The sequence below is a fragment of the Doryrhamphus excisus genome, chromosome 12 (genome assembly GCF_030265055.1).
Source record: "Doryrhamphus excisus isolate RoL2022-K1 chromosome 12, RoL_Dexc_1.0, whole genome shotgun sequence".
Classification (NCBI taxonomy): domain Eukaryota; kingdom Metazoa; phylum Chordata; class Actinopteri; order Syngnathiformes; family Syngnathidae; genus Doryrhamphus; species Doryrhamphus excisus.
Genome location: NC_080477.1, coordinates 9,650,433 through 9,678,216, shown reverse-complemented (window position 1 = coordinate 9,678,216; position 27,784 = coordinate 9,650,433). Strand labels below are relative to the sequence as shown.

Sequence of the window (27,784 nt, the reverse complement as noted above, 5' to 3'; positions counted from 1 at the left end):
GAAACGTCACAGGTGCTCGGAATAAAAAGGAGATAGTCAGCAGACACTCAAAATTGTCAATGACTTATCCACTGATAAACTAAAACATTTCATTCAAGCAAGTTGAGAATTGAACACACTGACCAGTAGTGTGTAGTATTATGGAGAAAAAAACACATGAAATCCCTTATAATCTCTGGCAATGTTGGGTTGGCTTTTGTTGAATTGAAATTGGTTCCATCAAGCAACAGCAGGGAGGAGAGATCATGCTGCAAAAAAGGAACACACAGACATCAGAGGGTGCATTGTCACCTATTGATCCTTTATATGTACTTAGCCAAAATACAATAAAAGTCATTATTAAAGGATACAAGAGGAAGGTGACTTGCAGGGTAAAATGTCATGTAAATATCAAACCAACAATTTAGTGAGACTGATTATAGATGATAAATGCCTCACACAGTAATTACTTGTGTAATCAATTGAGTATTTATGCTGTTGTGTATCGGACATGACTGTTTTGCTGCACCAGTATCACAAAGGATCTGGTGTTTTTTGGTGGGGTAAATGGGTAAATAGATGCCATCAAATAGGTTTCAAAATATAATTGGATTGTTGGCTGCTCTGCAACATATACATAAAATTGCAGTTTTTTGTCCAGGTGATCTTTTACTATAGTCTACAGTCAAATTGATAAGGGCAAAGTGATATTGGAGACACTCAACTATAACAACGTATGCCGGCTAATCAATCTGATGCCTGACAATCATCCATAATTTAGAAACCACAATCATCTCGTTAGAGCAGGGGTCTCAAACTCAATTTACCTGGGGGCCACTGGAGCTAGGGTCTGGGCAAGGCTGGGCCGCATCAGGTTTTCAAAAAAAAACAAACGCATTTATTAAAAACAGAAAAATATACAAACTTTTTCAGTGCTTTGGTTCCGATTTTCTACAATAAAAGCTCTGATAAAACATTCCACTGTTCTCAAATATCTTAATTTTTATTTTTCTGCACAAAATAAGATGAAAAATAAATAAACAAATCAAGAATAAAGAAAATCAATGAGTAATAAATAAATATAATAATAATAATAATAATAATAATAAAACGGCAAATAATAAAAACTTAAGAAACCACATATAGTTGGTGGGTAGACAAATTATTTTTTTTCAGATTAAAATGAACAAAGCATTATTAGAGCCCTGTAGACATGACAAAACACGACTATAGTCACATTTATACTCTTTTTATTTACAACATATTGCGCAACTGCAGGGTCTTGAGACACATGCTAACTCGCAAACTAGAGAGCTAGCGACCTAAACGGTAGCCTTCAAGTTATTTCCTTTAAACTTAAATAGCCAAAAACTTACCACTTCCACACGGATAGGGAGGATAACTATTAACAGTTATTTAACCTTTAACATGAACATTAATCAAACGTAATAATTTTTTCTGGGTACATGATACCATACAGCATCCATATCAAACTTGCGCGGGCCGCACTAACATTAAACTTTCATATCAAGGCGGGGGCCTCAAACGAGTGTCCTGTGGGCCACATTTGGCCCACGGGCCGCGTGTTTGAGACCCCTGCGTTAGAGACTGAAAAAGCATTTGATAGAATATACTGGAAATGTCTCCTCGCAACCCGACAGAAATTTGGTACACTTTACAAAAAGGTACACAAAATTACAGTAATTAATGAGGATTGAACCCACCTGACCCAAACCACTACTCATTAGTTCTTCATTGTGTTCCCTAAGTAACTACTTTTTGTGCTTTCGTCATCAGTTCCATAGTTCTTCATATAGTTCCTCAGTAACTAACCTGTTTGTCAATTGTTCTACCTTATTGTAAAGCGAGAGTGCAAATAATATTTTAAGTCTTGTGACTTTTGATTCAGTGGGTCAAGAAAGATTGGAGTTCTTACAAAGATCACAAACATATCCTTGCCCTCTCCAGATTCACTTTAAACACATAGGTCACATTCTTGCTTAACCAGTCCGACGGGTTTAAACGCTTCTGCTTCTCACAGTAGTCTCCATTTTGTTTATTTCCACCACCCGTTGGTCTGTTTTGTTTCTTTTTTCATTCTATGCTCAAATTGAAAATCTATTTTAATCCCATCCTTTGTCCATGCACCCATGATTGACATGTTTGGATGGAATAAGAGTACATACACATTACTGTACAATTCTTGTCTCATTCTGCAAAGGTGTGTACCTGCATTTTATGTCTATGGAAGAGAGGACAGGCCAAAACATGCCAAGGGGGGCGGGAAAAGAATGTAACAGGCAAAGCAGGGGCTTTTGTGATTGGCTCACAGCACTGTCAGTCAATCGCCGATTTGAGGGCGCACCCAGAGGAGCCTGTCACTCCCCAAGTAACGTCGACAGGTTTCGATGTAAATTTGTAACTTTGTCCTCTTTTCACTCCAACGACAAACAGAAGGACGGAGTTTATTCAGCGGCGTGACCATGGAGACAAACATTTTTACCTTCACTCTTCTGTGTCTAAGTAAGTAATAAGGCACATTTTTTTTAATTTAGCCACACCTGTTTGCGTCTGATTGTTAGCCCATGTGTCATTTCTAAAATGATTTATCACTTTCATTGTGATTATTACGTATGTATTTACAACTAATACATTATTAAGCAAACTGTTGCATGATAGAGCCATTGTTTTAGGTTTTTCTAAGGATATTTGGCCTGTATGTAGTTCAGTTCAGGCCTATGGGTGATAACTATTAGCACTGTGAATTGCACCTAATGTGCCTGTTAGCAGGAAGGATATCATTGACAATTATTTGCCAAAACAAGATGTTTCTAATAATTTGATGGCATCTCCTGGTACATGAAAATATAGCATTGAGTGAAATAAAGGGGGAAACGCCCTCTACCAGGGGTGTCCAAACTTTTCCTAGAGATGGACACGAGGTCATATTTTAAATCTAATTTTTAAATTTTTTTGTAATTGTCTTGATTCATTGTACTTTTAGTATACTGTGTTCCACTGGCTAAAATAAGACCCGGGCCGCACTTTGAACACCCCTGTTCAAAGATTTTGCAAGACTGTACTCATGCATTAGTCTTTTGTCCAACAAAATGCCAAAAGTGCTTTAACTCTACAGTTAATCTGAGCCAGGTGGTGTTACTCAATGTCGATTAACATTCATAGGTCATCAGTATAAAATATACCTAAAAAATCAATTAATCCATTTTCTACCGCTTATCCTCACGGGGGTCGCGGGCATGCTGGAGCATATTCCAGCTGTCTTTGGCCGAGAGGCGGGGTACACCCTGGCCTGGTCGCCAGCCAATCACAGGGCACATATAGACAACCAACCATTCACACTCACATTCATACCTATGGACAATTTGGGGTCGCCAATTTACCTAAAATGTTTTGGAACGGGAGTACGATGAAAAAACCCACAAAAAATATGCAAACTCCACACAGAGATGCCCAAGGAGAGAAATCGAACCCGGGTCTCCTAGCTGTGTGGCCTGCGCTCTATCCACTTGTAATGTGTCTGTTGAGTTTGTAAGAATAATGATAATATAAATTTGACTGTTTTTATGAAATTATTTCAGTGATGTCAGGAGTCGGTGCCTTGGAAGTGACCATTCCAGAGGACAAGTATGAGTTTTCCAGAGGTGCAAACATCACATTGCCCTGCACGTTTAAAAGCAGGCTTACCAACCCGGGACAAGTGATTGTTCAGTGGTCTGTGACCGAATTGGAAGTCAATGGCGAAAGGGTGTGTTCTTATCTATCTAACTAGAGAATACAACATTTTTTTGTTCTCATTTTAATCATTCTAACATTTGTTTCAACAGAAAACAATCGTCACCTATTATTCTGCTGGCTCAGTGACTGACATCAAAGCAGAATATGAAAAGCGGGTGTCCCTGGATATAAACGTGGCCTCTGGAAAGGCCAACCTGAGATTGGCTTCAATAAGATCAGAAGACGAGAAACAATTTGAGTGTCGCGTCAACATCCCAGGCGATGACGAGGGCCAGCCAGCTTCTACTACCAATTTGGTGGTTGTAGGTAAAGTTTTGTTGGGTGGAAAAATCACATACTGTCATTGTTGTTCAGGGTTCCTACAAAAGTATGGAAAAGTCTGGAATTTGATTGTATACATTTCCAGATATGGAAAAGTACCGGTATATAGAAAATAGAAACCTGAGTGTGAGAAAATAATTCTGTTACTATTGTTTTGTTTTCTTTTTTTTATATCACACATCTTTTATTCATGTGCATTCTGGGTGATGTTTAAAATGCTCCTCAAGATAGTTCTGTTGTCTAAAAGATACAATTATAAATGCGTTACCAAAAAAAATTATAATTTTTTTTTAGGCACTTGCTAGGGCAGCTAAGATGTTTGTGTGAGAGCACACAGTGGGCAACGTATTTGGGAAGATTGACAAGTTGAATGGCCAACACTTTGTATGAGCTACGTATAGTATATTACATAGTTATAATCTTCTGGAAAATTCTATGGTGACATGAATGCATACATATTCAGAATATTAAAAACAAACAATTCCATCATTTATAAAGTCTGGAAAAATTATGGAACTTTGAAATGTCAGCTATGTAGGAACCTTGAACACTCACCTGACCCTTCATTAAGTACATGTGCAATCCAATACAAAACAAAAGGTCTATCAGAAACTCTTACAAAGGTAATAATGGTTACTTTTTTTATTATTTTATTTATGATTTTAGTGCCACCATCTGTGCCCATCTGTGCCATCCAAGGGAAATCAGAATATGGGCACAACATCAACCTGACCTGTGTCTCAAAGGAGGGCTCACCATCACCTCAGTACGAATGGACCAGTCTTAATGCCAGGAAAATTCCCCATATTAAAGACCCAAGAACGACCAGCAGTAAGTACCCGAGAGACCGTTTCTCACAGGAACATCAACCTGGTAACGCAAAGGATAACACACTGCTTACTCTCATTTGTAATGGTGCAGTCTTAGCCAATGAACATACTATACATCTGTACATTTCTACACCAATGAACTAACAATAGTACTGACAATATTAATCAAAACTGAATATCTTTATGTATTTTGCTAACGTAGAATACGTTGGACTGTTCTTTAACATGCTGCCTTTTAGATTGGTCTCGATTTTCATGATGAAATCCAATTATGAAATCTTTCCTCTTGTCTGTCAGAAGGAGGCATTCTGTCTCTATTCAACATCTCCAAAGAAACATCGGGATACTACACCTGCACATCCAGCAACAACGTTGGCTCTGCCAGCTGCAACATCACCCTCTCGGTCATACCACGTGAGAAACCCCATCCTTTTTAGCATCTTTTACAAAAACGGGCTACTTTAGTCTAGTCGTCTTTTTGCAACTGTGCACTAACACATGCTTCACTCAACAACTTGGTCTTCCATCCACTCTGTCTAGGAACCATGAATATTGGCTCCACTGCAGGAATAATTGTAGGAGTTGTTGCAGCTTTGCTCATACTTGGCATAGTCATCTATTGCTGCTGTTGCCGCAAGAAGAAAGAAGATGAGGAATATGCTATGGGGTAAAAAAACTAATAAACACGGACTTCAGCAGAGGTTAACTTGATACTAAGAGCATGTAGCTTTGTAAGTTTAAAGTTTTTAAAGCTGTCATCTGTCACTGAGTTACTGTATCTGCTACCGAGTAGTACTAATTACAGTAAGTGTAGTGCAAAGACTTGAAATATCTCTTATGAAATGAAATGTCCCCACTTGCAATCACACAACAATGCTACGCTTATTTTCCAGAGTTCATGAGGAAGGATACCCTGGCAAAGAGCAAGACAGGAATGGTGAGAGGCGCCATGCTGAGACGTCAGATGATAGACCCGCTGACGATGATGATCACTCCGACGTGAGGGCCCCGCTTCGTGACGAGTCTGAAGAACGTGGGGAACGAAGGGAACGTGACCCCGACCCCCGCAGGGATTATGACGGTCATAGCAACGATCGTCGGCGGGATTACGACGGTCGTCGTAGCGACTACGATGATGGTGGCAGTGATTACATTGATCGCCGCAGTGACCATGATGTAAGTGCCAAATATGGAGACCGCTACGATGACGACCATCGCAGTGACTACTCCAATTCCCGTGAACGGTATAATGACCGCCATGAGCGTTATGCTGACAACCGTCGCCGTGACGTTGAGAGAGACAGAGAAGTCCACTACCGTGATGATGACCGCTACCGTGATGATGACCGCTACCGGGATGATGACCGCTACGATGAGCCCTATGATGACCGTGAAAGGCCCCCTGTCCCATCCGATAAGCCACGTAGAAGAGACTATGATGACTAAGCCGGCATCCTCCAGCTTGTTTTTACACAATGGTGCCCACAAGCGGGCGCTCATTTCCACCTCAGGAGGCGAGCTGTGTAATGGTTGAAAAATGTAATTCACAACTGTAAACAACCCCCGGGATTGTTAACCAACATCTAATGTTCATTGTTATATAAACCTCATTCCATCCATGGTTGATATGGACATCAGCTGTTTCTGCAGACAGCATGGTATAAGTGAACGTAGCTTCCATATTGTCAAACCTCCACTTGCTTTATACAGTCCATAGCTCCTCTATCACTTCTCTCTTGTAGTTTTTGCTGTACATATTCTGGCAATGGTTACACTCTTCGGGCATAGATGTTGCGCATATAACAGTTCTGGGCAGCTCTATGTCTGATGCAATACAGACACTTAGGTTTAACAGTTTTTGTGCTTGAGATGAATTTTATTTTATTTTACACCACTGTTGCTGATCTATTTTAAGTACTTTACCTTCATTTTTTAGATATATCAGCAAAACAATGGAATTAGCTGTACACTAGTTATTTCCCGTGCGTTCATATGTTGTGAATGAATTCTAGTTATGTTTGTATATCTGTGTTGTGTATATTATCTTTTTAGCTATATGCAGAATTCTACTATGTGGCGTTGACTTTGAAATGTGTGCGTATATATGTACTACTGCAGAATGGTACACATTCCAAACAATATAGTTGTACAGTGACGGTGGGATTAAAACGGGTATATTTCTGATGTTTGGAAACAATGCCAGTCTCGGTGATTTACTGAGTTACTTGCTGATAGTTGTATATGCTCTCATTGAACAATGTACAGTGTATTCCACCTTAGATACTATGATGAAATAAAGTAAGGCTGATAGAAAATACAGGTTGTCTGAATCGTGAACACTAGAGGGCAGTGCCTCGCCTCTAAAATAGCTAAATTAAATTTCGCGTCAGTTAAAATCAAATTATTTAAACCCACACACCAAATACAACAGCAAAATAGCGATTATACGGTTTATTCAAATTTAAAAATGGGAACAGCATATTTTGATCGATCATTTATGTGCACTTAATTCTTATTGTGAAAATCCTGTACAGGAAGCGTGTAGAAGTGTTAGCCTGACGCCATTTACGCAACGTTCCGTTACGTACCAGTACACTGGAATTAAACACAAGTGACATGAAGGGATGAAACGAAAGAGTGAAGAGCTCAACGTCCGTTTGAATCAAATGGAAGTCAACTGCAGTGTCTGGAACGTGTTTTTAATACTAAAGTGGTGGATCTCTGTCGTTTGTTTGGCAGGTAGGTGGAAGGAACAGGTTCACAAGTCCCGTTAAGTTTTCATTGTAGCGTTTAGCGTCTGATGCGTGGACTAACTATTTCAAAGGAAAGATGCCAGTAAACAATAATCTTAAAAGATTCTGCCCTGCAACTTGGAGGTTTTTTTTCATTTTTATTTTTTTACCAGAATGCCGTGATTTCGCCAGGCAAGGGGAAAAGTAATATGGAAGTTTCCCTTCTGGTCAGCCAGTGCTCTCTGTTAAAAGTAAATCATGAGTGAACAATCCTACTAGAGGATTGAGGATTAAGAGTTTCATGGTTTAGTTTGTATGTTCCCCTCGGTGAAATTGGGTTTGCTTTGCGGATAACCATAATTGTTTTTGAGAGAGAATTTGTAAACAAGCTCAACTGTATTCAAGTATTGTTTAAGATTCTTGCTACATCTACAAAATAACCCTTCACCCCCTTCCCGCGCTTGTACGTTCTGCTATGGAGGTATTTTGTTCTGAAAAGTAATAAAGCATGGATTGCTTCAGAGCCTGTCTGTGATCCCAGGATAACCAGTCATTCCCCTTGCCTTTGTTGCTGCAATTCCTTGAAGCTGCAATTCCTTTAAGTCAAGAGAAAACTATTCCAGGGGATTTCTTTCTTATCAGTATGATGCAATTTTGTATTCCAAAATGCCAGTAAGCAGTTTATCACGGAAGTAAGTAATCAGGAATGTTTATACTCCCATTTTCACCAAAAGTACAGTACATCACTATGTACTGTGTGGAATGCTCCAATGTAGATAGTCAACTACATAGAATACATCTTGCAGAAAGGCGCAACGCTCTGTATCTCTGTTGCAACCTGCTAATGACATTCTGTGACCTTCTAAACCAGGGGTCTCAAACACGCGGCCCGCAGGACACTAGTTTGAGGCCCCCGCCTTGATATGAAAGTTTAATGTTAGTGCGGCCCGCGCAAGTTTGATTTGGATGCTGTATGGTATCATGTACCCAGAACAAATTATTACGTTTGATTAATGTTCATGTTAAAGGTTAAAAAACTGTTAAGTTATCCTCCCGATCCGTGTGGAAGTGGTAAGTTTTTGGCTATTTAAGTTTAAAGGAAATAACTTGAAGGCTACCGTTTAGGTCGCTAGCTCTCTAGTTTGCGAGTTAGCATGTGTCTCAAGACCCTGGAGTTGCGCAATATATTGTAAATAAAAAAAAGTATAAATGTGACTATAGTCGTGTTTTGTCATGTCTACAGGGCTCTAATAATGCTTTGTTCATTTTAATCTGAAAAAATAATTTGTCTACCCACCAACTATATGTGGTTTCTTAAGTTTTTATTATTTGCCGTTTTATTATTATTATATTTATTTATTACTGATTGATTGATTTTCTTTATTCTTGATTTATTTATTTTTCATCTTATTTTGTGTACAAAAATAAAAATTTATATTTGAGAACAGTGGAATGTTTTATCAGAGCTTTTCTTGTAGAAAATTGGAACCAAAGCAAAGTTTTTTAATTTTTCTGTTTTTAATAAGTGCGTTTTTTGTTGGGTTTTTTTGGAAAACCTGATGCGGCCCAGTCTCACCCAGACCCTAGCTCCAGTGGCCCCCAAGTAAATTGAGTTTGAGACCCCTGTTGTAAACTCTGTGGCTACTTCTCCCTGAGAACGTCCCGTTAGAAGCCACGCATACTGTTAATCAGTTGTTGGGTGTCATTTTTGTCTCAAAATGTGAACGGCATGATGAAGCGGTCTGTGTAAATACCAATTCTAATTGAACCAGGAAATATATTAGTTGATTTGTGGATCGTACACTGCTGTTCAGGTCCTTGTTAGAGAATGGTAAGTTCCACCTATTAAATCCTACACCGTATCCATATCACAGCAGTTAATTCAGTTATAGATTTGCATTCCTGCTCTACATCACCAAAAAGGAGAACCTTTGATGGTATATTCACGGTATCTCCTCCTCATCCTCTTTGAGAAAAAATGAAAGCCAGATCTTAACAACTATTCACCGCCAAGGTTCATCGCCAAGGAATGATGATGGCGCACTGTACTGTGTGGAAAACATCACAGCCACCTGTGATATCTCCTTGTAATTCCATAATATTGGAAGCCACCAGGACCGTCAAGGTTACATTAGAGAATATTTCCTTCCACCTTTCAATGTCCTATGTTTGGTGCTTTCATGCAAGTACCAAATGTGCAGTTTTGAACATATAAATGTGAGTGTGAATGGTTGTTTGTCTATGTGTGCCCTGTGATTGGCCGGCGACCAGTCCAGGGTGTACCCCGCCTCTCGCCCAAAGACAGCTGGGATAGACTCTAGCACCCCCGCAAGCCTCGTGAGAACAAGCGGTAGAAAATGAATGAATGAATGAATGAATGAATGGTTGATTGCATACTCAACGTTTATTGTTTTATTTTGAATATTCTGTTTGGTATCATTTGATGCTCTAATCCAGGGGTCTCAAACTCAATTTTCCTGGGGACCACTGGAGCTAGGGTCTGGGCAAGGCTGGGCCGCATCAGGTTTTCAAAAAAAAAAACAAAAAACGCATTTATTAAAAACAGAAAAATATACAAACTTTTTCAGTGCTTTGGTTCCAATTTTCTACAATAAAAGCTCTGATAAAACATTCCACTGTTCTCAAATATCTTAATTTTTCTGCACAAAATAAATAAACAAATCAAGAATAAAGAAAATCAATCAATCAGTAATAAATAAATATAATAATAAAACAGCAAATAATAAAAACTTAAGAAACCACATATAGTTGGTGGGTAGACAAATTATTTTTTTCAGATTAAAATGAACAAAGCATTATTAGAGCCCTGTAGACATGACAAAACACAACTATAGTCACATTTATACTTTTTTTATTTTCAGCATATTGCGCAACTGCAGGGTCTTGAGACACATGCTAACTCGCAAACTAGAGAGCTAGCGACCTAAACGGTATCCTTCAAGTTATTTCCTTTAAACTTAAATAGCCAAAAACTTACCACTTCCACACGGATAGGGAGGATAACTATTAACAGTTATTTAACCTTTAACATGAACATTAATCAAACGTAATAATTTTTTCTGGGTACATGATACCATACAGCATCCATATCAAACTTGCGCGGGCCGCACTAACATTAAACTTTCATATCAAGGCGGGCCGCATGTTTGAGACCCCTGCTCTAATCTCAGGTCTTGTGAATTGTACTGACATTTTGCGTGACATCATGCAAGATGGCGAACCGATCTCAACTTCTGAACGACTTTAGGAACATGTTTTAGTCAAATTGCACAACCGTAGGGAGAGAGATTGCACTGTAATTATGTATGTTTGATGTACATTGGGAACACAAATGGACCGTACTGTATTAAATTGTGGTAGTGATTACTTTATCTATGCACCTTGTGTTTACACAGATGGTAGTGGGTGTGGATGTGTGGGGGTGGCATGTTTCTTAAGACCCTTTGGTGAATGTTGCTCTAAAACTGCTGAGTTCAATCTCCTGGTCATCATGTGACTCGAGAGTCCTGCAGCTTCACAAGCTTCCAAACAATGTCTGATGGAGCAGCTTAATCATTTAGCTCACACAATAAAATATATAAAATATATGCAAACTTGCATATATATATATATATATATATGCAACTTGTCCCACAAAAGTAATTTGTTAACTTAGATGAATTACATAGGATATACTTAATCATTGTGAGTGTGCAGTACTGAAATTAGACTAAATAATTGGATTATTGTAACTTGCTTATTTTGAGTTTGCAGTACTAAAATGTTCTTAAATATTTTGATTAGAGTAACTTGTTTGTTGGGTTGCACGGCAGTCGAGTGGTTAGCACGCAGTCCATGTCCAAATTGTCCATAGGTATGAATGTGAGTGTGAATGGTTGTTTGTCTATATGTGCCCTGTGATTGGCTGACGACCAGTCCAGGGTGTACCCTGCCTCTCGGCCGTAGTTGGGATAGGCTCCAGCACCCCCCACAACCCTTGTGAGGATAAGCGATAGAAAATGAATGAATGAATGAACTTGTTTGATTGAGTATGGAGTATTCAAATTAAATTAACTGAATTACATTACAGTAACTTATTGTTACAGACCGCGCTGCTCACAAAATTTGCAAAGTGCACTGGCCACACCCCGTTGGCGCGGCGTAGGCGTGGCTCTAGGCAGGCGCCTGGTCTACGAAATTAGAGCCCACTGTGTTTATAATATCCACTTAGTTTTTTTCTATGTTGAGCTGTTGCTTTACTGAACTTGTCTCATTTTCTCTCTATCCTCTCCAAGGTCTCCTCCCTCGGCATTGCAGTGGAGTTCATGTTTTTGTAAGAGATGAGAAGAAATATGCTGTCCTGTTCCAGTCAGTGGTGTTGCCATGTCAGTACACCAGCGTGTCCACCCATACACCTGTAGTGCAGTGGGTTTACAAGTCGTACTGCCGCGACCGCACACGGGATTCTTTTAGCTTCCCAGACAGCCTAAGCGGAGGGTTCGGAGGAGGAGGCCTGATTGGAGGAAATGGTGGAGGCGGGGGAGGTGGAGGAGGCTACGAGACCGCCATGACAACAAACTACCTTGACTGCTCTGACAGCAGCCGCACGGTGCGAACTGTGGCGTCCATTTCTGGATCTTCGTTCACACTGTCAGAGTACTACAAGAACAGAGACATTTCCATCATCAACAGTAAGGACCACGCCAATGTTTTTCTTCCCCTCATCACACCCATGCAGTCTACCACTGCTTTCTCCAAATTTGAAGAACTTTATTTTATTTTGTTTTATTTATTTAGAAATTATAATACAGGAGTAGCACTATATTCTATGTAGCACACAGCAAAATGAACGTGACTGTCACCATTTAAAGCTCCATGCCTGAGTTTTCCTGCAACACACAACATACATGGCTGAAATACACCGATGCAGCATACTTTTTTTTATCTGAACTAAACGTATCATGTGTAAACATAAATGTAGCTAGCTGACATTTCTATTGCAAACATAGTGATTCAGGACCAGTCCAGGGTGTAACCCGCCTCTCCAGCATGCACGCCAAACTAGTGAGAATAAGAAAATGGATTATTGTTAGGCTTTAGTGTTTGTGTCAGTAATTTAAAGAAACATTTGAAGACATTCAACAATCATAATGATAATGATCATCATGATTAATTAATTAGTTAATTGGCAACTACAAATTGTCCATGAATGTGACATGAAATGTCCATGAACTCATGAATGTGAGTGTGAATGGTTGTTTGTCTATATGTGCCCTGTGATTGGCTGGTAACCAGTCCAGGGTGTACCCCGCCTCTCACCTGAAGACAGCTGGGATAGGCTCCAGCATGCACGCCAACTTAGTGAGAATAAGTGGCATAGAAAATGGATTAATGTTTGGCTGTCAGTAATTTAAAGAAACATTTGAAGACATTCAACAATAATGCATAATAATGATAATGATAATCATAATAATAAAGAGGGCGGCACGGCAGTCGAGTGGTTAGCACGCAGACCTCACAGCTAGGAGACCAGGGTTCAATTCGACCCTCGGCCATCTCTGTGTGGAGTTTGCATGTTCTCCCCGTGCATGCGTGGGTTTTCTCCGGGTACTCCGGTTTCCTCCCACATTCCAAAAACATGCTAGGTTAATTGGCGACTCCAAATTGTCCATAGGTATGAATGTGAGTGTGAATGGTTGTTTGTCTATATGTGCCCTGTGATTGGCTGGCAACCAGTCCAGGGTGTACCCCGCCTCTCGCCGGAAGACAGCTGGGATAGGCTCCAGCACCCCCGCGACCCTTGTGAGGAAAAAGCGGTAGAAAATGAATGAATGAATGATAATAGTGACAATTTTAGTTCATTTTATTTGTGATATGAAATGTTCATATTGTTACAGCCCTACATTAGGTACACCTGCAGCATAAGAAAAAGACAAAACTAATGACAACCAAGAGCCATACTGGAAATTTACATTATATACTGTACATCTACATATAATGCATTATTCTGATGGATAATTTCCAATAGGTTATAATTTAGTAGTCTAGTAGAATAGAATGCATTTCATCACACACTCCTCTTCATTTAGCTCAAAATGTACAGTATAAAACAATTACGGACAGTGTTTTGGATATCATTGAATTGTCCACTAAACTCAATGTGTACTGTAGTTTGGCTGGAGAACCATCCACACAAGACAATACAATGCTGCTGGTTATTGTGGGGGATCAGACATATCAAAACAACAGCCAGGAAATAGGCTGTATAATTCATTTCCTTTTCCTGTTTGCCAAGGAAGAAGGGGGAGTGACAAGCTGCCCAGGCATGCACCACTCGACTGCGGCCAGTCTCTCCTTTAACTCCTGCACTTTATCTAATGTATTTCATCTAATTAGTAATTCCTCATACAGTGTAGTACCTGTGCCGCCATCCCCCACACAACCAGCGTGCCCCCCGCCTTCCATCCCACTTAAGGATTACTTGAGTACTGATGACTGGGAGCAACCAACGGTAAAAGATACACTGAACATAGAGGACATTTTTTACAGTGTGTGGTGGGTGAAAAACTAAAAGAGGGACACTGAGGCATGAAAGAGTGAAGGAGCAAGAGGTCAGGATGAATTAGAGGACAGCATGAAACTATTTCTTTTGTGTGTGCTCCTGGATGCTGAAGAGAGGCTTGATTCTTCACCCAGAGTTAGTACTCCATAAATCTGAGAGCTGAAAACAAGAATACCTCTCTGTCTTCACACACACACACGCGCACACACGCAGTGCATGTATAATACACATACACTCCCTTAGCTGAACCTCCTGTTGCATCAAAGCAATAGTAGGGCTGTGTAAAGAGATGGGGTTATGCTGGAGCCTATCCCAACTGATTTCGGGTGAGAGGCAGGCTACACCCTGGACTGGTGGCCAGCCAATCACAGGGCACATATAGACAAAAATCATTCGCACTCACATTCATACCAATGGACAATTTGGAGTCGCCAATTAACCAAACATGGTTTTGGAATGTGGGAGGAAACCGCAGTACCCGGAGAAAACCCACGCATGCATTTGGGGAACATGCAAACAAAAGGGCACATGATTGAGCAATGCATTGTGGGCCTCATATAGTGGCTGGTGAGTGTATGGATGAACACAAAAGAGAAGTGTGTGCCATTCTGATCTAGTTTCAACACGTCCAAGTAATTGAAAAGGGGATTAGTCTTTGCAAGTGTATCTAATATTATATAATATATATAAGATTGTCAGTCACATGGCTGAATACGGACAATTTGTATTTTCATATCACATTCTTCTGACCTCTATTCTTTTGGACAATGTACAACTTCAAGAAGCACAAACTGTTATTTTTTTTAATCTATTCTTTATTTGTCTGTCACATTCAGAGGCTGACCTTCGCATTGCAGAGGTCCAGTGGGGGGACAGCGGAGTGTACACATGCAAAGTGGTTATATCTGATGACCTGGAAGGACAGAATGAAGCGTCTGTGGAGCTATTGGTTCTTGGTAAGGTCATAATACCTCCCCTGACCATATGGACATGGAAATACCATGTTATACTGAGTCCTAGGGCCCTATGTTTTAATTTTTTTACCCAAATTTAGTTTTCCCCTGTTTTTCTATTGTTTTTACATTTAATTGTTTTTTGAAATTCAGTTTTGTTACCTTTTTGCACTTATTTAACGTCATAGAGTGTGTGCTTTTTGTGTCATTTTGTCATTGTAAAAGAAGTTAAAATTACATTAAAGCTATGAAGTACAGACTAATATAATACATTAAGTTAGAATTACAATCTGAAATGTTATGACAAAAATCTGACTATTGTATACCCAGTTCAACCATCATCTCTAATTAGTTGATAGGGGCAATAATGAGACTTTGTAGTGTTGTCAAAAAAATGGGACCTCATCCTTTTTCCACTTTTCTGACCTATAAATGTAGTTAGAATGTTGTATTCTCATGTTAAACAAGGCCAAAGTTTCAGATAATGTGGTTTGGACATTTGGAAGTGACCCCTGAAAAAAGTTTGGGATGGCTCAAAATGCTTGGTTTCAAAAGGCGTCGTAAAAATGCGCCTTTGTGATGTCATAGAGGGGCGGATTTCCTTATATGGGTGTATCTGTAAGCAGATAAGATCTCTGCCCTCCCCCAAGCCCTGTTCCTCTGTTTATTTGCTTTAATTCCTGAAGACCATTTGCACGGCGGGGGAGTGGTTAGCGCGGAGGCCTCACAGCTAGGAGACCCGAGTTAAATTCCACACACAGCCATCTTTGTGTGGAGTTTGCATGTTCCCCCTGTGCATGCGTTGGTTTTCTCCCACAAAAACATGCATGCTGGGTTAATTGGTGACTCGAAATTGTCCATAGGTATGCATGTGAGTGTGAATGGTTGTTTGCCCTATCAGGCCCCTGCAACCCCGCGACCCTTGTGAGGATAAGCGGGGGTGCCATCAGGCACAAGTGGTTTGAGTTCCTGATTCCCCACCAGCAAAAGAAATGCATTTTAATATGAGGCAGCCTGTGGGTGGAATACACTAAATGTGGGAATATTTTTGAAAATTCAGAATAGGTAGCTCACCCGAGAGTGCTACTGCCGCACTGCTCCACTTGAGTGGAAATTTGACCATACAAGTGTTTCTCCTCTTGTTTAAGCAGGCCTGGTGCTCAAGCCTTTGTAGCAAAATATTTGCAGACTCTAAATTGCTGCAGTTGCATAATATGCCATTCATATGTCGACCCTTTCACCACCAAGAGAACAACAGAACCTCATTATTAAGCTGATTTATAACAAGCAGTGGCATTTCTTGGTAAATGTTGCTTGATCTGTTGTCATAGCAACTGTTCCTGCTCAGTCTGTTATATTGCTGTATAGTCCTAGTTTTTGAAACAGTTCCTGCAGATGAGCTGTATTTAGCAGGTACATTATTTGACTTAAATACATACATGTAGTTTCTATCTGCAGTTTGTGTTGGTGGGCCATTGTGTGTCACAGTGACTGCTCTATTTATGTGCAGATCCAACTGTTACCGTAGCAACCGTTGAGAGACCTGGTCTTGGACTACGCTCTATGTGTATTTTTAAAAGCACACATGCCCTCTGCAAATCTTTATTTAAATAATATCACATTGTGAGTTGACTTGAGCCTGCAATGTCTGATTGTAACATGGCAGAATTACACCACAGGTTAATACAGGTTTTACGTTTTCTCCCTCTCGCAATGTATTCGATACAGCATGTGAGGCACTTGTGTTTCCATAACAACTGTAGGGCCTCAATGAGAATGGTTTGGGGGGGTTCCTTTGTTTTATGAGCAAATGGCTTCACTCGCAAGAAAATAGACATTATTTAATGGCACTCAGGGGCAAGGGGACAGTATATACAATACAATAGATGGAGGTGACACCATGTTCAACACCCAGCTAATGTTGAAGACTGTAAAAAATAATGTAATGTGTATAAAATGTATTCGAATAACTACTGTGAATCATTTAGAGGCTAAGAATTTCTGTTCTGTTCAAAACAGGAAATCCATCAGTGTTCCTGTACCTAAAGGGGCACGAGCTGTCATGTACTAGTGTAAAAGTACTACCTGTTATTGGCCTTCAAGCAACAGAACAGAAACAAAATAAAGCTACACATAGTTTACTTTAGTGTATAGTGTGTTAAGACTAAATTCCTCAAGGCTCTGGATAGTCCTTGGCTTCCTCAAGGACTGTCTTGGCTGACATATCTCTTCAACATTAGGTGGAAGTCTGGAACAGTACCTTTGGATTGGCAGAACATGTTGTCGCTCCCCCTTTTTTTTTCAAGAATGGTAACCGGAGGGTGTGTTCCAACAATAGAGGGATTGCACTCCTCAGCCTCCCTGGGAAATTCTATCCCAGGGTACTAGAGAGAATGGTACGACTGATGGTCAAACCTCGGCTACAAGATGTTTAATGTGGTTTTCGTCCCAGCCGCAGAACACCAGCTCCACACCATCACAAGGATGCTGGAGGGAGAATGGGAGAAATGTGTTACCCTTTGCTGCTGAGAGGTGAAGGCATGGTCCTTGCATTTTTATGAACAGAGACAGCATACTCTAGCATGGGTTTTGTGTAGTTGATTTATTGCAGAGACCAGGGTACACCAAACTGAGGATATTGATATGTATGTATGATGGCAAAATATGGGCTGCACGGCGGGATAGTGGTTAGTGCGCAGGCCACAGAGCTAGGAGACCCGAGTTTGATTCCACCCTAGGCCATCTCTGTGTGTAGTTTTCATTTTCTCCTTGTGCATGTGTGGGTTTTCTTCGGGTACTGCATGCTAAGTTAACTGGCGACTCCAAATTGTCCATAGGTATGAATGTGAGTGTGAATGGTTGTTATATGGTTGTATATGTGCCCTGTGATTGGCTGGCGACCAGTACAGGGTGTACCCTGCCTCTCGCCTGAAGACAGCTGGGATAGGCTCTAGCACCTCTGCAACCCTCTTGAGGATAAGCAGTAGAAAATGAATGAATGAATAATATATTTTTTGTTCTCATGTATTCATTGTTTAAAGACTATCATTATCTTAAAATTAGCATCATAATGCTGCCTTTGCTGCCAGCTTACCTGCCCAAGCTGCAAGACACTTTTTTTGGAGTGGGTCTCATGCCATGGCTTCACTTTCATTGGTGTGTGTGTGTGTGAGTGATTTGCTTGGGGAGATATTTGTGTTGTATCATGCCATATGTTGGTTTGCATGTAGAAATCACTTAAACCACGAATATTAAGACAACCAATCTTTTTCAGACTTCACCCATACCCTTTACTACTGCATAGTAATGGAATTGCCCACAACAATCATTGAATCCTAAATTGTTTCACAGGTTAAGACACACATGCCCCCATGGTCTTCTCTTTAGAGACTCATCTAGGTCTGACGAATAGGATAAAATTGTGAAGTCTGGCAAGTTTCGGAATGTTTCCTCACTGCCCTGCATGTCCCACTGCAGCATGCACTTTATCTTCCTGACAACATCCTTTTCCTTCGGCCACCATTACCAGACAGGGTCTTAAAAGATTCAAACAATTGCATGGGGAAGTGTTTCAGTTGGATTTCAAGAGCTTGTGCAAGTGTACCTATTAATGTGTCTGGTGATTGTGTTTAATTATTGCTTATTTCTCGTCTCCATGCTTGCTGCTACACCAATAACTTTCTTTGTTTACGTCAACCTCAGTGCTTTTTCCTCTCCTTTTCGCCTGTGCTCTCTCCAGGATTCTCAGGTGTCTCTGAAGATCTTCTACCAGACTTTGATTTGAAGATTATGCCAGGTATGGGCATAATGTACCTGACCCCCTCACCTGCTTTCTTTCATTCTAATATTTCATTTACTTCTTTCATTCATTTCTAACACTACTGACCGCTCTAACTGAAGTAGTAACTCATGTGTGAAGTGTATTAACTACAAATATTCTGGTTCGATTACTACAGTAGCTTAGTGTTTTATTTTATGTTTTATGAATTTAACGTGATACATATTCTCTATCACATTGTTTACATTTATTGAACACCTTAAACAACAGCCCAACAGCACATGCTCAGAAGACAGGTAAAGAGATGAACACAAATTAATAAACATAAGGGACAGCATCAACAAGTGCACACATCACAATGCATGACTCTACCCCCATAGGTTAATAAGGCATGTGTAAACTTAATGGCCTTTTGTAGTTTATTTGCATTTGTTTCTGCTTTTATACATTGCTGCATATACAAATTTTGCCACTTGGAGAAAAACAAACTTGCTTATTCGACTCGTGCAGTGTAAATCCAGTCCAGCCATATCAGTGCTGTATGACTGATAACGTCATAGAGAAATAGTGAGGAATTCCAAATGTAAACCTGGTAAAAGTAATGCTGTTCTACCTCCTTTAGCAAGGTGTTTGGAATTTAACCATATAAGAGAACATTTTCAGAGCCAGACACGGTGCTGGAAAACAGCCATTATGGTAATTTAAGGTAGTTGTGGTTAGCATGCTATCCCATTGCTTGACAGTACAAACATGGTAATCTACTGTGAGGAACTTTTTTTTATGGGACATTAAGTTCCCAAAACACATGTAATCATCACATCATGCCTTGTTGTTTGTGGAATAACTTTAAGGAAGAAGCACAACATGGAATGGAACTATTCAGTCACTGGAAATTAATACTGAAAGCTTGTCTTCTGTGTTTGTGTGTCTGTGTAAATGATGTAAATGAGATGTCGTCATATGCTGAAATGGAACAGCCAAAGCTGCAGTATCTTAGGTGATAGCAGCAGCATTAACTGTTCTTTTTGTCCTGTTGCAAACTCTGATTTCCTTTGTGTGTGTTTGTGTGTGTTTGTGTGTAAACACGGTAGACTTTGCTTTTGCAGAGAATGCCTACTTTCCTTTCTGTCTCCAGAGACACTGTGACAACATATAGTTTATCTGCTGTGCCAGAGGTATAATTATCTATGCCCAGTCCTCCTGACTAGTACTGTTCTATCAAGAGTTATTCTCATTTGGATTGTCAACTGTTTTGATGATGATGGAGATGAGTCTGACTTACAGGGCTGTCATTTTTTTTGTGTGCTTTGTTTCATGGTTCAGAATTGTTCATAAATCTGGTTAAGGAAAGCAGAATTGATGTAATTGATGAGGATGATGAGATTGATGTGTTGTCAACTTTTTGTAAATGATTGTTCAGTTTGACTATAATCTTATCAATGGAATGGAATGGCCTTTATTGTCATTATGATGTACAACGAGTTTGGAGAGCTTCTCCTTTCAGTGCAGTAGTCAAGTTTAAAAAAAAAGTATATAAAAGTAGAGTAAAAAAGACAATTTAGCAAGATATATACAATATATATACAAGATATCCAAATATACACATAGTATTGCACAGGAGCATATGCAGGAGCAGACATATTGCAGATATATTAATTTTAGTGCAAAGATAAATTGGTCATAGTGCAAATAATGACTGGTGTATACAGGTGAGTAAAGTCACATATGAGTGTATTGTATTGGGTTGTTAAATAAATAAATATGATTGAGGTAGTAACAGAGGCAGTGATGGAAATATTGTTATAGTTATATAGTAATATATAGTTCAGGGTGGTGAAGAAGCTGTTTCTCAGTCTACTTGTTTTTGCCTTGATGCACCTGTAACGTCTACCAGAGGGCAGCAGGTCAAACAGCTGAGCACATTACAATCACATTACACTTGCTGTATATGAGCTTATGGTAATGCTGTGGGGGATTGTTGACTTTTTTCAAGTATACAACTGGGTGAGATTAGTATTTAGCAATGGTGCTCATAATTGTTGGATAAAGAGTTAATGGTCTTTGTCAGTGCTGCGGCTATGTATTACGGGTCTGTATTATAGGCCTTTAATAGTCCAGCCAAAGGTTTTATTTTGTCACCGAGGCTGCAAGGAACAATTAAGGGAAAAGCAAGCATGTAAAAATGGGTTCTTGAATGTGTGTCTGTGCTCATTTCCCTGCGTATTCTGTGCTCTTTCAGAATGGGTGTTTGTAGCTGCCGTGGCACTGGGCATTGTGTTATTCCTTCTGCTGGTTGGGGTGTGTTGGTGCCAGTGTTGCCCTCACTCATGCTGCTGCTATGTGAGCTGCTGCTGCTGCCCTGATACGTGCTGCTGCCCGAGACATTGTGAGTAGAAACACACATACACACAAATAGAGCTCTAACATCGCCAGATGTTCTCATTCTCGCTTTTTATTCTAGTGTACGAGGCAGGAAAGGGTATAAAGACGGGTACCTCCACCCCACAGACACCTGCCTACATGCCATACTTTGTTTCTGGGGTGCCCGCCATGGTACCCATCGCTCCCCCTTCCCTGGTGGAAAAGATGTCATCTGCCCCGCCTTCAGATGGTAGTCTACTCACAGCAGGTAAATGAATGAATTATTCAACCAAACTGTAATCATAATTAACTTGATTCTAATTTGAAAAGCGTAGTAGTGAGGGACACAGTAAGAAAAGCACATACATAGTGTTAAACATACACAGCTCCTCAGTGCTGATGGATCAAGTGTTTATGTCCAGTTCCAATACATGGTGTAGGAGCTCCCTACCGCTTGCCTTCACCACAAGACCAAGACTCTCTCAGGGTTCTACAGTATGTAGAGAACCAACTGGCTCACTTCAACCCTACCAGGTCCACCAGCCACCAGTGTAAGCTTCACAAAACTGTCCTGTGGCTTTTACTGTGCATGAGCTTCTTTTATATAGCATGCTGATATAATCCTTGGGCACTGCATGCTGGAATATATATATCTTGTTATCGCATTTGCATGTTTGTCTGTATTTATGCACTCTGCCTTTTGAATTTTCTTTACTTTTGATCTCCAAACTTGTGTGCTTTTCTTACCTGAAGTCAAATCCTTTTCAAGATCTTGCAGTTTCTCTTTTTGCATCCTTATTCAATCCTGATTCCAATCCTTGGTTGAGGATTCACCCATCCATTCATTTGTAATCAATCCAGCCTGTGGTCTCTCCGAGCTGAGTTCCCTCCATGAAGGTGAAAACGGTTTCCGCCAAACATTCCGGAATGTCCAGAAGAAAGCGCTTCCACCTATCTCAGATCACGACCCTCAACCTGAACCGAGACGATATAGGGAAAACCGCAGCCCCGAGCCACAGCGGTACCATGACAACCCCGCTTCTTCACCTCAGCATTACCGCGAGGACCCCGAGTTAGAGCGCTGTCACTATGGAGAGGATCCCGTCCCACCACGCCGCTACAGTGATGACCCCCCTCCCTCGTTTCAGTCTCGCAAGCATGTCCGTAATCATCGGCAGCAAAACCACACTGAAGAGAACTCTCACAACAGGTATGGTTAGGCACATACATCTCTTATAGACACACACACACACCTACACTGTACTTCCTTGTCTCAGCATCCTGTTGTAATTTACAGGTGGAACCCTCGATCAGAACATCTGCAAAGAAAGACCTATAGCACCGTGGGACGCACTGGCTCGTTGGATGAGTTGGAAGAGTTTGCTACCACCTACAAGCAACGAGGAGGCAGACGAGCGGATAAAAGGGAAGACGAAGACGACGAGACAGAGCTTCGTGAGTTCAGCCGATATCCTTTGTACCGTCACGGTCCACCACAGCACTATTACGACAATCACAATGAGCTTGGAGACAGCAGTGACCACGACGACCGACCCAGGAGGCACAGGAAAAATGGACATAACATAAGTCCACTGCCCTCCCCCACAAAGAGTCGGGGCAACTGCGGCAATGAGCGTTCCGTCCCAGTCCCTCCCAGTTTGAATCCGCCATCAACTTCTTCTCAAGAAAAAGACTATGACGGCACATTCCTGAATAGCCTGTTGGATCGTAAGGCTAAGTTACGAGGAGTCAACCACGGGAAAAGTGGCCCCCGGGCAGAGGAGGACTCAGACACACCCTCAAAGAGCAGCTTGAAAAAGAGTAACGGAGAGTCAAGCCGAAACTGTAGCAGGTCACCTAGCAACAGGCCAGAAGCTGATTCCCTGGCCTTTTACTCGGATACAGAGCGAAGCAGAACTGACAGGCCTGCTCCACGGCCGCTCCCAGCATGCATCCGCTCTCCACAACCTCACACCCCTTCCCCACTTCATCGCAGAGAAGAGGCCAGAGACAAGTCTCGGAAAGTGGTGAGTTCCCTCTGGTAATGCTCAGCTGCAGATGTGGATAGAAGTATTGACATAGGTTCCCCCTAAATTTTAACTATTGACTTTACAAGGGATTTTAAATAACTTCCAAGTATTTGCTCTCTCTCCGGGGACTCTGTTTTTCTCCTACATTCCAAAAACATGCATGTTATATCCATAGGTATGAATGTGAGTATGAATGGTTGTTTGTCTATACTGTATGTGCCCTGTGATTGGCTGGCAACCAGTCCAGGGTGTACCACTCAATTTACTTGGGGGCCACTGGAGCTAGAGCGAGACTGGAACGCATCAGGTTTTCAAAAAAATAAAATAAAAATTATTAAAAACTGAAAATGAAAAAAAAATGAATAAACTTTGCTTTGGTTTCGATTTTCTACAAGAAAAGCTCTGATAAAACATTCCACTGTTCTCAAATATCTTTTTATTTTTCTACACAAAATAAGATGAAAAATAAATAAACAAATCAAGAATAAAGAAAATCAATCAATCAGTAATAAATAAATAAATATAATGATAACAACAATACGGTAAATAATAAAAACTTAAAAAAACACATATAGTTGGTGGGTAGACTAATTATTTTTTTCAGATTAAAATTAACAAAGCATTATTAGAGCCCTGTAGACATGACAAAACACGACTATAGTCACATTTATACTCTTTTTATTTACAACATATTGCGCAACTGCAGGGTCTTGAGACACATGCTAACTCGCAAACTAGAGAGCTAGTGACCTAAACGGTAGCCTTCAAATTATTTCCTTTAAACTTAAATAGCCAAAAACTTACCACTTCCACACGGAAAGGGAGGATAACTATTAACAGTTATTTAACCTTTAACATGAATATTAATCAAACGTAAAAATTTTTTCTGGGTACATGATACCATACAGCATCCATATCAAACTTGCGCAGGCCGCACTAACATTAAACTTTCATATCAAGGCGGGGGCCTCAAACTAGTGTCCTGCGGGCCACATTTGGCCCGTGGGCCGCGTGTTTGAGACCCCTGGGTTAGAGAGAGCGGTATTTTGTTACTGAGTGAAACAAAATGGGAAAATAAATCAGGTTTATTTTGAACGCAACTCGTCAAATAGACATTCTCCACATACGGAACACACTTGTGTGACCGTCCTTCAAATTAAGAGCACCGTCTGCCCCATGTCTACGTAAACAAAACAAGAGTGTCATAAAAATATCTTCATTACAGTTTGTTGAAGATTTAGTAGCAATGTGTTCAGATACAAGTGTATTCCATGGTATGGCTTAAAGTTTGTAGCTTTTTATACAAGATTCAGCTTAATTAAAATTTTATATCGTTTTATATCTTGATGCATCCCAAAAACATTGTCATTCATGCTGAGGTCCGTATTGCCCAACCTAATACACACACAGACACACATACTAATACTCATGCATCTCTGTCAGAATCACTCAAATCTCCGTATGAACACATTTTTGATCCATCTTTTTCAATTGGATCATGTAGGCGTATCTGATGTTGTAACTCAAAGGGACCCAGCAAGCGTGTATTATTGTTGAAAAAGTTGTCATTCTAATGAACCTGCTGTACCTTTGACAGGTCAGGTTCTCATGCTACCAGAATGAAGACTAGGTAGAATTTTCTGCTCTCCATCCAACCCTTTACTTACTTTACTTACATTCATTACTGGTTATTTCCTTCCTAACAAACCTTGGGAAAAACATTCTTCAACATAAAAAGTTCTGCTCAAAATGAGCATGTTTACCGGAGTTAAAATGTGAAGTCCCGTTTGTCCCAGGTTCTGTATCCAATATAACCTGTGTGGCCTAACCTCTTAATCTATTTATAACGATGTGTTCATGTAAACCTATTGTTTTTTTTTCTCAGCAGGGCACTCTTCTCAGCCGGGATTCCCTCATCGTTTGATTGGCTAAAAGGCTCAGAGGTTGGAGGGGGGTCGGAATGTGCGACCATGTGATTCAATGGGAGCTACAGTACTGCAGCTGGTACTGTTGGACGAAAGACATGGATGGCACACGTATATACAGTATGCCATCTTTACCGCTGATGTCATCACTGCTTGGTTTGTGTCACTGCTTACCCAGAATACAGAGCTGAACTAATGTGGGTTTAGTGGATGACCTGGAATGTCGCTCCTGCAGGACCCGCCCATCTGCCTTGAGAGGGGGGATGGAAGCCAATGAAAGTAGCTTTATGACCCCAGCACAGTGAGTGCATTCATTTTGGTTGAGGAGTTGAGCATATATAATGTCACCATCATGGATGATAAAGGACCTAGTAGGTGTGAAACACTGTCTTTTAGGTAATAAACAATAGTAGAACAGAAAGCAATAATCATAATTAAGCATCACTTATATGTGTTAAGTTTAACTTACAACTTGTCCTTTCAATCACCTAATGTAACATATGTGGATGTGAGTAGCAGTGCTAAAGTATGTATGACCTTAATCCCAAGATGCCACAGTCATTGTATACAGTATTCTGCATCCAAGGTATGCAAATGCCTCAGTTATTGTCGCCATGGCAACATATGGAATTTCTGCATTGTCCTGTTATGTCATGGATTTTCAGTTCTATATAAAAGTGCCAGTCTCATAAAGGCTCGGGCTAATGCTGTTGATGCTTAATTCAACATCTAGCGTGGTAATTTATTTGCTTTTCAGTCCGTATTAATCATTTAATATGTGTGAGTTTACACAAATTGCAGCAGCTACTCTCTTCCAAGGGAGTGTTTGTTTTGTGTTACAAAAGTTTAACTTGGCTTTTTACTCTAGCAGTACAAACTAAACGGATGGCAGCCTTTTTATGTGATGATGTGAGGTTTTTTATATGTGTTTTTTTTATAAGAGCAAAAAATGACTACTGTAAATTGACTGCTTGTAAGAGCTAGTAGTGCAAATTTAACATATGGTTGACTTGAGATGGAAATATTCATTGTTTTGACTCACTACAGTGTTATCAGCTTTAGCTTTGTATTTTTTAAGACTGTAGCATTTACACGAAACATTGTACAATGTTGGATTATTTCTTCGTGTGTGTATCAGAGCGGGATGACTTTACTTTTTGCCAAAGGAGACAATGTCAAGTATGAGTCATGTCTTTTGTTCATTGTTGCCGTGACAGGCTGCCTTTATTCAATACACAACTGGTGTAAAACTCACATTGCCATGTTTTGACTCCCATATATAATCTGACGTTTACAGTTGTTTCCTATGACCATTTTAATCTACCCAGATGCGGTGTGCTGTGAAACAATATGAACAGGATCATCCACCAGATTATCAGCAAATAAACTATGTAGAAATTATGTCTCAATGTAATTCTTACAATGCTTTTTTTTCATTCATTCATTTTCTACCGCTTATCCTCACAAGGGTCATGGGAGTGCTGGAGCCTATCCCAGCCAATCACAGGGCACATATCGACAAGCAACCATTCACACATTCATACCTATGGACAATTTGGAGTCACCAATTAACCAAACATGTTTTTGGAATGTTATGTTAATTGGAGAGTCTAAGTTTCATACATTTTTAATGACCCGAGTCACAAACATCTACCTATTACTATAAATATAGAAAGATTATTAGATATGTTGTTGATATGACAAAGAATTGAATGTGAAAATATCCCTTATAGGTTGTAATTCCTTGAATATCTTCACCTTGAGTGTGCATATTTGATGGGAGGTAAAGACAGTGGCCACTCATGCTTACAGATTTTGTTAGGAATGCAGTTGAGCGACTCCTTTTCTTTCACTTAGGCTTTAACTGGAACGCAGTCATCTTTTCCCATATGTCAGTAAATTGTAAATTTATTTGTTATACAATCTATTTGATCTTTGGTCTAAATCTTCAAATATACACTTTATCCTCATTATAATGTGCTGTGGAAATATGATGAAACAATTGATACCATCAAAAATTGTTGTATTACAGCAATCTGTTTGAGTTTGAATCATGCTAGCAACTCCAAATTGCCCATTGGTGTGAGTGAATATTTGTTTATGTGCCCTGTGATCGGTTTGCGACCAGTCCAGTGTGTACCCCGCCACTCAGCCAAAGACAGCTGGGATAGGCTCCAGCATACCCGTGACCCTTGTGAGGATAAGCGGTAGAAAATGGATGGATGGATGGTTTTGCTCCCAATTTTCATGAGCTGGAGTCAAAAAGATCTAAAACTTTTTCTATGCACACAAAAGGTCGCTGTCTAAATCTGTGTTAGTGAGCATAGACAGCATGATTATTGGTTGGCCACAATAAAAGGCCACTCAAAATGTGCACTTAAACTGTGTTGGAGGTGGCCCATCAATCAGTATCTGCTATGACCACCATTTACCTCAAACACTGTATACTCTACTTTGATCCAGACCTTCCCAAAGAATGCTCAATGGGTGACATGTCGGGTGAGTATGCTGGCCAAGTAAGTACTGGGATGGTTTCAGCTTCCAGAAATTGTGTACC

At 40.2% G+C, this 27,784-nt stretch overlaps 2 protein-coding genes across 5 annotated transcripts; both read left to right on the top strand.

The window, feature by feature from the left end:
- Positions 1 to 2,326: 2,326 nt before the first annotated feature.
- LOC131139571 (cell surface A33 antigen-like) lies at positions 2,327 to 7,209 on the top strand. Its single transcript, XM_058089301.1, has 7 exons — positions 2,327 to 2,502; positions 3,579 to 3,745; positions 3,825 to 4,041; positions 4,723 to 4,887; positions 5,184 to 5,300; positions 5,427 to 5,553; positions 5,780 to 7,209. Exons 1-7 carry the CDS (start codon positions 2,463 to 2,465, stop codon positions 6,330 to 6,332), a joined length of 1,386 nt encoding a protein of 461 aa, XP_057945284.1. The 5' UTR covers positions 2,327 to 2,462; the 3' UTR covers positions 6,333 to 7,209.
- Positions 7,210 to 7,442: 233 nt separating this feature from the next.
- LOC131139570 (immunoglobulin-like domain-containing receptor 2) lies at positions 7,443 to 26,628 on the top strand. 4 transcript variants are annotated; one of them, XM_058089297.1, is made up of 10 exons: positions 7,443 to 7,625; positions 11,914 to 12,309; positions 15,017 to 15,136; positions 18,873 to 18,929; positions 21,151 to 21,297; positions 21,373 to 21,540; positions 21,695 to 21,823; positions 22,134 to 22,482; positions 22,570 to 23,299; positions 25,191 to 26,628. In XM_058089297.1, the coding sequence occupies exons 1-10, from the start codon at positions 7,511 to 7,513 to the stop codon at positions 25,224 to 25,226; spliced, it is 2,247 nt and encodes a 748-aa protein (XP_057945280.1). In that variant the 5' UTR covers positions 7,443 to 7,510; the 3' UTR covers positions 25,227 to 26,628. The 4 variants fall into 4 exon arrangements, with proteins under 4 accessions (XP_057945280.1, XP_057945282.1, XP_057945279.1 ...); XM_058089296.1 differs by having other exon boundaries at positions 7,445 to 7,625; positions 25,188 to 26,628; XM_058089299.1 differs by lacking the exon at positions 21,695 to 21,823 and having other exon boundaries at positions 25,188 to 26,628.
- Positions 26,629 to 27,784: the final 1,156 nt, after the last annotated feature.

Coding starts and splice junctions, on each gene's coding strand:
- LOC131139570 (XM_058089296.1), top strand. CDS start 7,511: ATGAAACGAAAGAGTGAAGAGCTCAACGTCCGTTTGAATCAAATGGAA. Junction 15,137..18,872: donor TGTGGAGCTATTGGTTCTTG/GTAAGGTCATAA, acceptor TGCTCTCTCCAG/GATTCTCAGGTGTCTCTGAA. Junction 18,930..21,150: donor TGATTTGAAGATTATGCCAG/GTATGGGCATAA, acceptor GTGCTCTTTCAG/AATGGGTGTTTGTAGCTGCC.
- LOC131139571 (XM_058089301.1), top strand. CDS start 2,463: ATGGAGACAAACATTTTTACCTTCACTCTTCTGTGTCTAA. Junction 4,042..4,722: donor TACCAATTTGGTGGTTGTAG/GTAAAGTTTTGT, acceptor TTATGATTTTAG/TGCCACCATCTGTGCCCATC. Junction 5,554..5,779: donor GATGAGGAATATGCTATGGG/GTAAAAAAACTA, acceptor CTTATTTTCCAG/AGTTCATGAGGAAGGATACC.